The following is a 12,452-nucleotide window of genomic DNA, read 5'->3' as shown; positions in this document are numbered from 1 at the left end:
ATCCGGCATCAGACATCCGGCATCAGACATCTGGCATCAGACAGCCACAAGCATCAGACATCATGCATCAGACATCTGGCAACACACATCCACAAGCATCAGGCATCCACAAGCATCAGGCATCCACAAGCATCAGACATCAGGCATCAGGCATCAGGCATCAGGCATCAGGCATCAGGCATCAGGCATCAGGCATCAGGCATCAGGCATCAGGCATCAGGCATCAGGCATCAGGCATCAGGCATCAGACAGTATCAGACAGTATCAGACAGTATCAGACAGTATCAGACAGTATCAGACAGTATCAGACAGTATCAGACAGTATCAGACAGTATCAGACAGTATCAGACATCAGACATCAGGTATCAGGTATCAGACATCAGGTATCAGACATCAGACATCAGACATCAGGTATCAGACATCAGACATCAGGTATCAGACATCAGGTATCAGACATCAGGTATCAGACATCAGGTATCAGACATCAGGTATCAGACATCAGGTATCAGACATCAGGTATCAGACATCAGGTATCAGACATCAGGTATCAGACATCAGGTATCAGACATCAGGTATCAGACATCAGGTATCAGACATCCACAAGCATCAGACATCCACAAGCATCAGACATCCACAAGCATGAGACATCAGGCATCAGGCATCCACAAGCATCAGACATCCACAAGCATCAGACATCCACAAGCATCAGACATCAGGCATCAGACATCAGGCATCAGACATCAGGTATCAGACATCAGGTATCAGACATCAGGTATCAGGCATCAGGCATCAGGCATCAGGCATCAGGCATCAGGCATCAGGCACCAGGCACCAGGCATCAGGCATCAGGCATCAGGCATCAGGCATCAGGCATCAGGCACCAGGCACCAGGCATCAGGCATCCGGCATCAGGCATCCGGCATCAGACATCCGGCATCAGACATCCGGCATCAGACATCCGGCATCAGACATTCACAAACATCAGGCATTCACAAGCCTCAGACATCAGGCATCAGACATCAGACAGCCACAAGCATCAGACATCATGCATCAGACATCTGGCAACACACATCCACAAGCATCAGACATCCACAAGCATCAGGCATCAGACATCAGGCATCAGACATCAGGCATCAGACAGTATCAGGCATCAGACATCAGACATCAGGCATCAGACATCAGGAATCAGACATCCACAAGCATCAGGCATCAGGTATCAGGCATCAGGTATCAGGCATCAGGTATCAGACATCAGGTATCAGACATCCACAAGCATCAGACATCCACAAGCATCAGGCATCCACAAGCATCAGGCACCCACAAGCATCAGACATCAGACATCAGGCATCAGGCATCAGGCATCAGGCATCAGGCATCAGGCATCAGGCATCAGACATCAGGCATCAGGCATCAGACATCAGGCATCAGACATCAGACATCAGACATCAGACATCAGACATCCACAAGCATCAGACATCAGGCATCAGACATCCACAAGCATCAGGCATCAGACATCCACAAGCATCAGACATCCACAAGCATCAGACATCCACAAGCATCAGGCATCCACAAGCATCAGGCATCCACAAGCATCAGGCATCCACAAGCATCAGGCATCCACAAGCATCAGGCATCCACAAGCATCAGACATCCACAAGCATCAGGCATCAGACATCAGACATCCACAAGCATCAGACATCAGGCATCAGACATCCACAAGCATCAGACATCCACAAGCATCAGACATCAGGCATCAGACATCAGGCAACACACATCCACAAGCATCAGACATCAGGCAACACACATCCACAAGCATCAGGCATCAGACATCCACAAGCATCAGACATCCACAAGCATCAGACATCCACAAGCATCAGACATCAGGTATCAGACATCAGGTATCAGACATCAGGTATCAGACATCAGGTATCAGACATCAGGTATCAGACATCAGACATCCACAAGCATCAGGCATCAGACATCCACAAGCATCAGACATCCACAAGCATCAGACATCAGGCAACACACATCCACAAGCATCAGGCAACACACATCCACAAGCATCAGGCATCAGACATCCACAAGCATCAGACATCAGGTATCAGGCATCAGACATCAGGCATCAGGCATAAGACATCAGGCATCCACAAGCATCAGACATCAGGTATCAGGTATCAGACATCCACAAGCATCAGACATCAGGCATCAGACATCAGGCATCAGACATCAGACATCAGGCATCAGACATCCACAAGCATCAGACATCAAGCATCAGACATCAGGCATCAGACATCCTGAATCAAACATCCACAAGCATCAGCCATCCACAAGCATCAGACATCATGCATCAGACATCAGGCAACACACAAGCATCAGACATCAGACATCCACAAGCATCAGACAACATGTATCAGACATCAGGCATAAGACATCAGGCATCAGACATCAGGCATCCACAAGCATCAGACATCAGACATCCACAAGCATCAGGCATCAGACATCCACAAGCATCAGGCATCAGACATCCACAAGCATCAGGCATCAGACATCCACAAGCATCAGACATCCACAAGCATCAGGCATCAGACAGTGTGCTCAGTTGTATTATGTCCGCTGGAATAATAGCAAAGTAAACAAAGTAGTAACTTGTACTACAAAAAGTATGTGCGCTGCTATTAATATAAAGCTTAGCGTGCAGCGCAGTTATGTGCTCATGGCAACCTAAAAACAAACAAAAATGTAAAAAGACCGCGCTCTGTTGGCATAAAATAATGTTAAAGACGTACATCGTAAAGCCCTTCGCTCTGAAAATAAAGAAACCCATTTCGAACATGCAGGCTTTCGTAAGCACATGATAACGTGAATGTTTAAAAAGACGAACAAGACAAGCCCGGCGGAGCGTGGCGCGCGCGCTTGGCGGGGGAGCGCATTCCAGGCGGGTGAGCGGACCCTTTAAAGTAGGATGCCAAACGGATTGCATGGCGGCACGATGCACGTGATTGTGCGCGTGCTCGCCATGCAATCTGCTTTTGGGAGCCCCTTACTAGAGTCTCGCTGTGCGATCGCTTACGCGCTAGCCAGGCGAGACCTAAAAAGGGTTCCATGAATGTCACTGGAGTTTGCAATTGGCCTAGCTGGTGCTTCAAGAAATGCTGTGACATCCTGTCTTTTTAGGTCGAGGGACCATCCGGTCTGCTGAAGGCAGAACCGGAAGTCCGGAGATCTTATGTTTCTTAGAGTTGCTATTTAGCCCGCCTCTCTTTTTGGCTCTCCTCCATTGGCTGGCTTCCTAAACGGAGGCCAGCCATTGGAGGAGAGAGCCGTCCCTCCAAATAGGCTCCGTCTTTTTCAGATTCGGGGGCGTGTTCCGTGCTGTTCTTACCACTTTTTCGCCACGCCCTTTTGGGGCGTGTTTTTCTCTCCTCCAGCCAATGGCAAGAGGAGAGAAAAAGAAACACGCCCCCGAATCCGAAACCGCCGCTGCCTTTCTCCGAGGCATTTCTGCTTCGCCTCGGAGAAAGGCAGCGGTGTGCTTGTTACTCTTCCCAACTCTAAAAACGTTTCCATCTGTTGAGGAAACTGTTTTGCAATAATGCATCGCGTAACCGACCGTCACGGACCCAATTTATAATATGAATTTTCTTCTGTGAAATTGAACGCATCCTCCTCGGATTGAGTTCACGTGCAACCGATTTATCAATTTTGGTCAAAACCATCAGAGGGATTCGCTTTGAGGCGTGTTGGTATTTCTGCCAAGAATTGATCTCCGACCACTTCAAGCTTGAATGTTTCCACAAACAAAGTGATATTAACTTAAACAACATCGGAAAAGAACGCAGCGCGCGCCTCACGCCGAATCTGCTGAGGTGGAAAACCCCTCCCAAAAGTGGATTGTAGCAAAAACGTGTAATGTTTTAGGAGCCTGGGGTATGTTTGTGTCAGAATCATAGTAAACAAACGGCTTTGCAACAAAAACACATTGTCTTCGGAAAAAGCAAACTTGTTGAGGCCCGCGAACTGCCAACTCTCGGGTGTAAAATACGCGCTAATCTTTGCGGAGGTCTGCGCGTGCGCGCCGATACTGCTGCTGTTAGTATAAATACTCTGATTCATATTATTATCGTTGTTGTTTTCGTTGCTACTATTGTCGTTTTATTATTGTTACATCAGTTCCATAGTCACGTTCTTTCTTCGTGGTCGGGAGTGAGTGTATTTTTATGTATTGAGGCTCTGTATATGGCCGGAATCAGTGCATCATTGACCGGAAACTGCGACTCAGCGGGTCCTTGGGCCGGAAGCGGTACCTCAGTGGATCGTTGGGCCGGAAGCAGACTGAGACACAATGGGTTTTGGGGGCGGAAGCAGTACATCGGTGGTGCAGAAGGCCGAAAGCTGATTTTGGTGCAGTGTGTTCTGCGGCTGGAAGCGGGGACTTAGTGGGGTATGGGGCCGGCCCCATCAGTGGGGTCCCATCAGTGGGGGCTGGAAGCAGTACATACGTGGGGCAAGAGGCGGGGCATCAGTTTGGCCATGGACGGATTTCTTATCGCTTGGATCAGTTTCCTACACACCATCATCCAGACTGCAGAGATAGGAAGCCGTGGCTTCTCACGCATCCAGCGTGAATGTGCAAACTTACCTTGCACAAACACTGCACACAAAAACAAGCAAAAGTTATACTCCCACCGGAGCCAAGTTCAGCAGTGTGTGCTCCTCATCTGCTCTGTGGATTTCTCATGGCCGCGTAGCTCGCCGCATGGGGCAGGGGCCCCGCTCGCGCCTGGACCTGCTGCGGAACTTGCTGACGGCGCTGGATCGGCACGAGCGCATTCAGACAACCTTGGCTCGCGCCGACGAGCTGCGCTTCTATGCCGAGAGGATGAGCACGGGACCGGGTCCGACGGATAGAAGCTGCAGGCTAGTTGGGGGCTAAATGAGTGACTGGTGCACACGCGGGGGCAGGGGATCGTCTGCCGAGCTTGGAGCAGAAAGGATGAGGCATTTGTAAAAGGCATTTCAATGTGATACATGTGCTTCGGTAAGGTAGATGGTTTAAGAGTGTGGTTATGGCGTCGGGGGTGGGGCGAGTTGCACTCGAGTTCATTAAAGTATATTATATTGGAATCGATGAGCCACACACTCTCTCTCTATCTCACAGCCTCACTCTCTATCACTACATCACTATCTATGTCTATCTCACTCTCACTGCCTCACTATATCACAACACACTCTCTCAAAACTTCACTATCTCTTTCTAAATCACTAATTCACTCCCTCTATCTCACTCGCTCTCAAATACACTAAGTCACTTACACTCACTCTTTCACTACCTCACTCTATCTCACTACTTCACTACATCACTCTCTGTTTCTATCTTAATACCTCACAACATCCCTCACTACTGTTTCTATCTTAATACCTCACAACATCCCTCACTACCTCACTCTCTCTTTCACTACCTCAATCTTTCTCTCTCACTACCTCACAACATAACTCACTGTTTCTATCTCACTACGTCAGAAAATACCTCTCACTCACTAACTCACTCTTTCACTACCTCACACTCTATCTACCTCACTCTCTCTCACTACATAACTCTTTATACATCACTACTCCCCTCTATATATATCACTACCTCACTACTTCTCTCTCTAAAAAGATCACTACCTCACTCTCTCACTACCTCACTGCTAATGCAATAGGTATCACATATGCAAAAAAAAAGCTAATGCCGATAGAAATGACAATGCCATTTATTTAGGGATACAAAAATGAGCAATACCAATAGCTCTACCTATAATATTGCCGAGACCATTGCATTGTAAATGCTTGTTTACATATTTGGGAGGGTGGAGTAGGGTAATGTACCAGAGAATATAATCTTTGTTCTGCTATTTTTGATTTTACTCCAATCAAGTACCGTAAAATTCTAATGTGATACATCTACAGTAATCAATGTTCACTGTTAAACATCTTAGCAGGTTAAGTCATGGGGCGGAGTTGGGGGTGGGAGGGTTGTACTAAAATATTTTTACTCAAGGGTGGCTCGGCATAAAAAGTTTGAAAACAATTGCATTAAAATATGTGCTCTTGGCCACGTTATAAAACCTTGCAATTCTGTACTTTTGGAGCAACACTGCCAAAGAGGTAACCACGGTATTGACAAACTCTAGGCACATGAGTCCCACCAGCCAAGAGAAAACCAAGGGAACTTTTACGTTGATAAAAGAGATATACAGAGAGACACAAAGAGGAAGGAGAGAGAGAGGCATATTAGTTGTTCAAAGTAAAGAAACTGTTAACTTATAATTTTCATATTTGTGTAGCTTTTTTAGCTGTCATAAGATCTAACACAAAGGGAGTGGGAGAGAGAAAACATGGGCAAGGCACAGAGAACGAGAAAGTAGACTGATGGATGAAGCGGTTGTTGTCCAAGATATTGGTATCTCACTGGATTAGCAGCAGAGATTTATAGGTAACCAGCCTTAGGCATCTTAGAACGCGTAGAAAGTGAAGAAAGGGACATACAGTGAGTGTCAGAAGGGGTGAGGATGAGTTTCTGGGTTGACAGAGAGATGGATCAGATAGTGGCAGTGCTTTGTAAATCATGGTACACGATTAAATCAATGCTAAAGTAGGTCCAGGTGTCCCACTAAGGTAGGAAACTGCTCAGCCACTCTGCACTATCTAAAGGCTGAACCTTTTCCTAATAGTAACATTTCACTGTGTACCCATCTCTGAAGATGGAGTTTGAGGAACAACAGATACTGGGAGGGCATCAAGGTTATGGATTAGTTCTCTTTACAATTGTTCAGGGAGTGGGAGCACATGGGTTATGTTAAGAGGATGAGCAATGCCCCTTAGTAATGTTGACCCATTTTTTTTTCTTAAAATGTTCTGAATTAGCACACATCACTGCTTTTAGAAGCCAGCCTACCACTGTTCTGCAAATACATGTTTATGCTTATACTTAACATTTCTCCAATACGTCATATTTCATGTTTCTTTTGCCCCACACAAGGATTCCAATTAAACATATGCACCACACCATCTGTACAACATTAAGTTTAATTCCACAGATGTAAAATCTTAAGGTGTAGCATTTTTTCTCCATGAACTGTTCCTGCATATTTCTAGACAGCATGATTCAAAACTCTCCTTATAATAATCATGTATGAGATATATGCTTGGGTATCGATTCTGTGCTACCATGGAATTCAAAATGACTAAAATGCCAAAGTGGGAGCGGCATCAAACACTCTTTCACCACAAATGGAAATTCACAATGGACCCCTTCATCCATCTTGAGTTCCTCAACAGACTCCTACTGACTCCTCAGATTCTAGCTGGAAGAGAAGGCGTGTGAACCAAAGAACTTCTGAACTAGAGTGGATTTCTGATCCTGCCACTGTATAGATGGGCCCCAAAACCAGCAGTTTGCAGGACAGTGCCACATTACCAAATGGCCAAACGAGGTTTACCTGTTGATATCCTAGTTAAGTCAAATTTGTGTGGTAAGAGGTACCATTGATAACCATAGTTTAAGCTCAGTTTCTACACTCCATGTGCTTTAAACACCAAAATATTTCCAAATGATAGATGCATTTCAGGTAATGGTACTAGCCAAGTGTATCAAAGCAATGAATGCCCAATAGGAGATGGAATTTAGGATTACCATGTATTACAACTGAATATAGGTTCTCCATTTTGTGAGGTACAGTACCTGGGCATAAGTCATCTTTCTAGGGGACAGCAAGAGAGTGGTTGCTTCTAATAAACTTGTATTCTATCATAAACCTATTGATTGCTGAGAAATGCGCTATGAACGGAACAATGAAAAAATAAATTCATTTAAACTACACCATTTGCTACAAATTTTGAAAAATCTCCTTTATAGAAGTATGCGTAAATATCTTGTATTATTTAAGCACCAGTATGGTAAGACAAAATGATCTGGCCCAGTGCATTTTGTAATGCACTATTTGCTATTTACTGTTCCTGAAATTCCACATTATGATTGTTTTACTGACCCAATGTCCATTTAAATGTAGCAAAGCGATACCAAAGGGGATGATGGATGGAGCGTTTGAGCAAATCAAACACTCACCCCCATTCAACTGATCTGGGTTTAATCCATCATCATTCTTTAGCTCACTCCACCACCCCAGTTCAGACATGGCCATATGCAAATCAGTCTGACCCTGTGCCTCATGGGAACAGCCCAGCCTGAACTACCAAGCCATTTCTTCCCTGGACCAGAAACAAGCATCCTGGGACCGGTTTTGGGTTCATAACCCTCATCAGCCAGGCTATCTTGAATCCAGTGGCAAAGTGAGCAAGGGACCCACGTCTGGGCATACCCTGCCAACTTAGTGCGAACAAAGCGATACCAAATGGGATGATGAAACCAGTCCTAGGATGCTTGTTTCCAGTCCAGGGAGGACCTGGCCTGGCAGTTCGGGCTGGACTGTTCCCATTGGGCACAGGGTCAAGACTGATTTGCATATGGCTGGGTCCAAACTGGAATGGCATGGTGAGCAAAAAAACGATGGATTTAGGCCCAGATCTCTGTACTGGGGTGAATGTATGACATTGTTCTGCATTCTGTCCATCAATAGTTATTAGGTCTCGCCTGACCCAGCGCATGCGCTGGTCTGGCGAGACTTATTGAGAGGGCTCCAAAAAGTGCTACCAGGCCAGCCTAGAGCTACAGTGCATGTGCGCGGGCGCGCGCGCCGCGTTTTACCGCAATTACTTTCACGGCCACACGGCCGCTTTGCATAGCCAATAGGTCTCGCATTTGGGACCTTATAAGTATTTAGTTACGCAACTGTTGCATGGTTAAACACTTATAAGGTCCCAAATGCGAGACCTATTGGCTATGCCAATGCTTGTTTTTGGATTGAAATGTAGCATTCACCGTTCATTCTGCTAAAATTCATTGATGGAGAACCCTTAAATCCCAATAAAGGATATTAAATTGAGACTAATGTTATTGGCCAAGTTTTCTTTAAAATGCACCAATGGCCACATGCTGTCCTTAATAACTCTGCCCATATTATTCAGCATGCAACAAATGTAAAGATAGCCCATACAAGACAACTGATACAGCATATACATATGCCCCACCCCCCTTATGAATCTAGTTTCACCCCTGCTCCTTGTGCTATGCCAATTTTCACATAAATACCAATCAGTCCGTTCAGATTCTCACCAATTGGATACAGGACTGAGCCCTGTAAATATAAATGTATTTGAGAGTCCGGTTTACAGAAGCACCCAATCTCTCTTAGCTGCAAGACCAGTGCGAGATACGGTCCGATTGGGCAGTAGCGTAACGCTAATGACGCCCCACCCCTGCTCAATTGGATGAGGGCACCAGAAGTATAGCTTCATTGGCTTTGGATAAATCGGGGGGCCCATAGTATCGGTACGGAGAAAACACAGCAGAGGCTGCGCCAGAGGCGGGGACGTGGCAGCGCTGGTCGCTACACTGATGTGATGCGCGAGCCACAATGGGGGGCGGGTGAGCCCCGTAGCACTCGTCAGCCTCCACGTGTCCCACTCCCACAACCCTGTGCGGGGCCAGGAACACCCACATTTGACAAATAGAATCTACAGCATTGTAACAAATGTTACAACACAAGTCTCACTGAAAAGGTAAGAACGACAAATGCACTCTGTGGTGGATATCAGGCGCGGAGGTAGGATTCGTGGAAGCTGCACTCTAGAACTACAAGCAGTGCAGTGGGTGATAGGTTGTGTGCAGTGTGCAAGGATGATAGACTCGTGATTCACTGCTCCTCTTGCAGTGTCCAACACAAACAACATGTAGGTTTTCGCCTATGCAGGGGGAGCTAACGTGATGCGGCATGTACAGACAGATCTACGATGACATACCACATAATCCATGTAACTCCCCACCCCGTACTATGAGGACGGAGCCTCTCGACTTTCCAGTGGGTGAATGCTTGCGTCATTTATAATCTTCAGTTATTCCCCCTGAGGCACACGGAGACACCTGGGAAGCAGCTGTTCTGCGAGATCTAATAGGATGCAGAATCCCCATGCAAAGAGGCAGGTTTTGCGGAAGAGTATCTTTTGAATTGGGTTTCCAAACATAAGCAGACCCACTAAGGAAAAGTTAGCTTTCATTCTCAATGGGGGATTTGGAGCGGACTTTTAAACGCGAGAAATCCATACCACTATGTCAGCATCTTTGATACCCTACAGCAAGCACGAGGGAGGAGAAACGGTGATGGTTACCAACTTTATGTCAATTGCCAAAGGACTCACCGCCTCACTCTGTCTCCCCTCAGTTTCACTTGGCAGTGGCAACCTATTAGCTACCACTACGTGACTTCCAGCAATATCGATGCACAATTGCCTATACATATTCACATGTACGTACTTTATAAAGACTTTTGCCTTTAACTGACTTCAAATATATTTTCTTTGGGGTTTTTTCTAGATATACGTCCAAATGTGTTATTTGTACATAACATCAGACAGACACTAACCCTTTCGATATGGTAAAGTTGGCACTTAGTGTTACTCAGTCTTTTGATAATTACTTAGCTCGAGATACTCGCTACTCGGACTGAACTGAAAGCAGGCTGCCACTTCAAAGGTGCTCTGCCGACCTTAGACACCTCACTTTTCTATTTTTTCAGTGGACTACCTAGTCATCCATCTCCGATATGGAACGTGTTGCATCTCTAAGTTAATAGCCTTCTCAAACACTGTTCTATTTATACTTTTCCCCTACAACACGTCAATCAAAGTGTGGCTTCTACAGCCACCTTCTACGACCTTAAGTAATGTAACTGTTCATCTCTTGGGCGTATCACATTCCACGCCAGCTCCTTCCAGGCACAGCCCACTTTAGCAATCAGACAATGTGAGATGAAAGTTTGAAGCGGACAGAGTAGGGCTGGGCGGGCAGCAAGGAACGGAGATTTAAGCGTTGTTTGCTTAGGGGGCTGTTTCCTCACCTTGAAGTATGCGTACTGCAGAAACTTGTAGGGTTCCCGGTCCAGAAACTCGTCCAGGGTCTGTCGGGAGGGCTGGGACTGCCTGAAGACGGGCAGCCCCTGCTTACAGCGCTTCAGGCACTGCGTCCTTTGCAGCAGGTCCCCGAAGACCCGCAGCTCGGGGAATCCTGCAAAGCGGTCCGCGGGTTCCCCTGGCGCCTGGGTGGGCTGCCCCCTGTCCTCCCGCGGCCTCTTTGCGGACTGCTCCTCGTCCTCCCGCGGCCCCTCGGGCTCTTTGGGCACCTCCGGCGGCGGCCCCTCGGGGTCGGCCAGGCGGGCAGTGCTGCAGTTGAGGTTGCAGAAGGCCTCGCTGTCCCGCAGCAGGCGGTGCAGCCGCAGGCTCACTTCCAGGTAGTGCACACTCTCCTGCCACTTCTCGTTGGTGTACTGGTCCAGCCCGTACTTGTAGGCCGAGTCCAGCGGCATCAGCTCGTCCCGCGGGAAGCTCCTGAAGCTGTAGCGCTCGTACTGGGCGCCGCTCTCTCCGGCCAGCAGCAGGACGAGGAGCAGGGGGCCCATGGCGGCCAGCAGCGTCCGCAGCCTGGAGAGGAGAGGCATGGTGGGTGCACGGAGCCTGCCGGTGCGCTGCTGGGACTCCCCGTCCACGTACCCACAATCATGGACACGAAGGAGGCGGAGACTCGAAAAGTTTCTACCCCGCTCCAGTCAGGCTCCCCTCAGATCTGGAGAGAGGAGTGGCAGCCCCAGCCCCCGGGCTCCCCCGCACTCATAGGCTCAGGCTGCAGAGGGGAGGAGAGAGCGGCGAGACAGCCTCTGAAGACCGCTTTCACAGCAGCGATGCAGACCTGTCTCCCAAGTGTGCCCGGAAACGATTTGTTTGTATTTTTTAAAATCTCAAAGTTTACGGTGTGTAAATCATAAAGTTTCCTAAAAAACGACACCAATAGTATGAATTTGCATTATTCTATAGTTGTAATATTACACGTGGGCTACCAGGGGAGGCAACTTTTAAATTAACTTGACCTCTGTGACATTAGCTGAAGTGATTTATTTATTTATTTATTTTATGCGTTTTTATATAGCGCGGACTTTACCCGAAGGTGTCAGAGCGCTTCACAATAGGAATAGTAATGATACATGAGGAGAAAATTACAAGTGAGCAGGTTACAAAAGCAAACGCTACGTTACATGAGGCAATAGTGACAATTGTGCAAGTATCGAGAGCAAACAAAATACAAGAGGTAGCAAACGATACGTTACAAAAGGAAAAAAGGGACGTGTGCAGGTTACAAAAGCATACAAAGTACAAGTAGAGGTAAAATAATGCAATAAATGGCAGGCACTCAAAACACTAAAACAAACGTTACGTTACATGAGGCAATGGTGGCAATTGTGCATGTATCAAAAGCAAACAAAATACATGAGGTAGCAAACGATACGTTACAAAAGGAAAGGTGA

The 12,452-nt window shown here is 47.0% G+C and overlaps 1 protein-coding gene across 1 annotated transcript in view; it reads right to left on the bottom strand.

The window, feature by feature from the left end:
• The window catches only part of CRTAP (cartilage associated protein), a 119,867-nt gene extending 108,087 nt beyond the window's left edge, over window positions 1-11,780 (bottom strand). Inside the window, exon 1 of the mRNA XM_085607620.1 lies at window positions 10,995-11,780. Coding sequence (XP_085463746.1) covers window positions 10,995-11,591 — 597 coding nt within the window. The 5' untranslated portion in view covers window positions 11,592-11,780. The remainder of the gene's footprint in view (window positions 1-10,994) is intronic.
• Between the last annotated feature and the right edge of the window lie 672 nt (window positions 11,781-12,452).

This window comes from Triturus cristatus, chromosome 5_2, assembly GCF_964204655.1.
Source record: "Triturus cristatus chromosome 5_2, aTriCri1.1, whole genome shotgun sequence".
NCBI lineage: Eukaryota > Metazoa > Chordata > Amphibia > Caudata > Salamandridae > Triturus > Triturus cristatus.
Note: the sequence above shows the minus strand (reverse complement) of the source record. Positions and strands in the feature narration are given on the sequence as shown.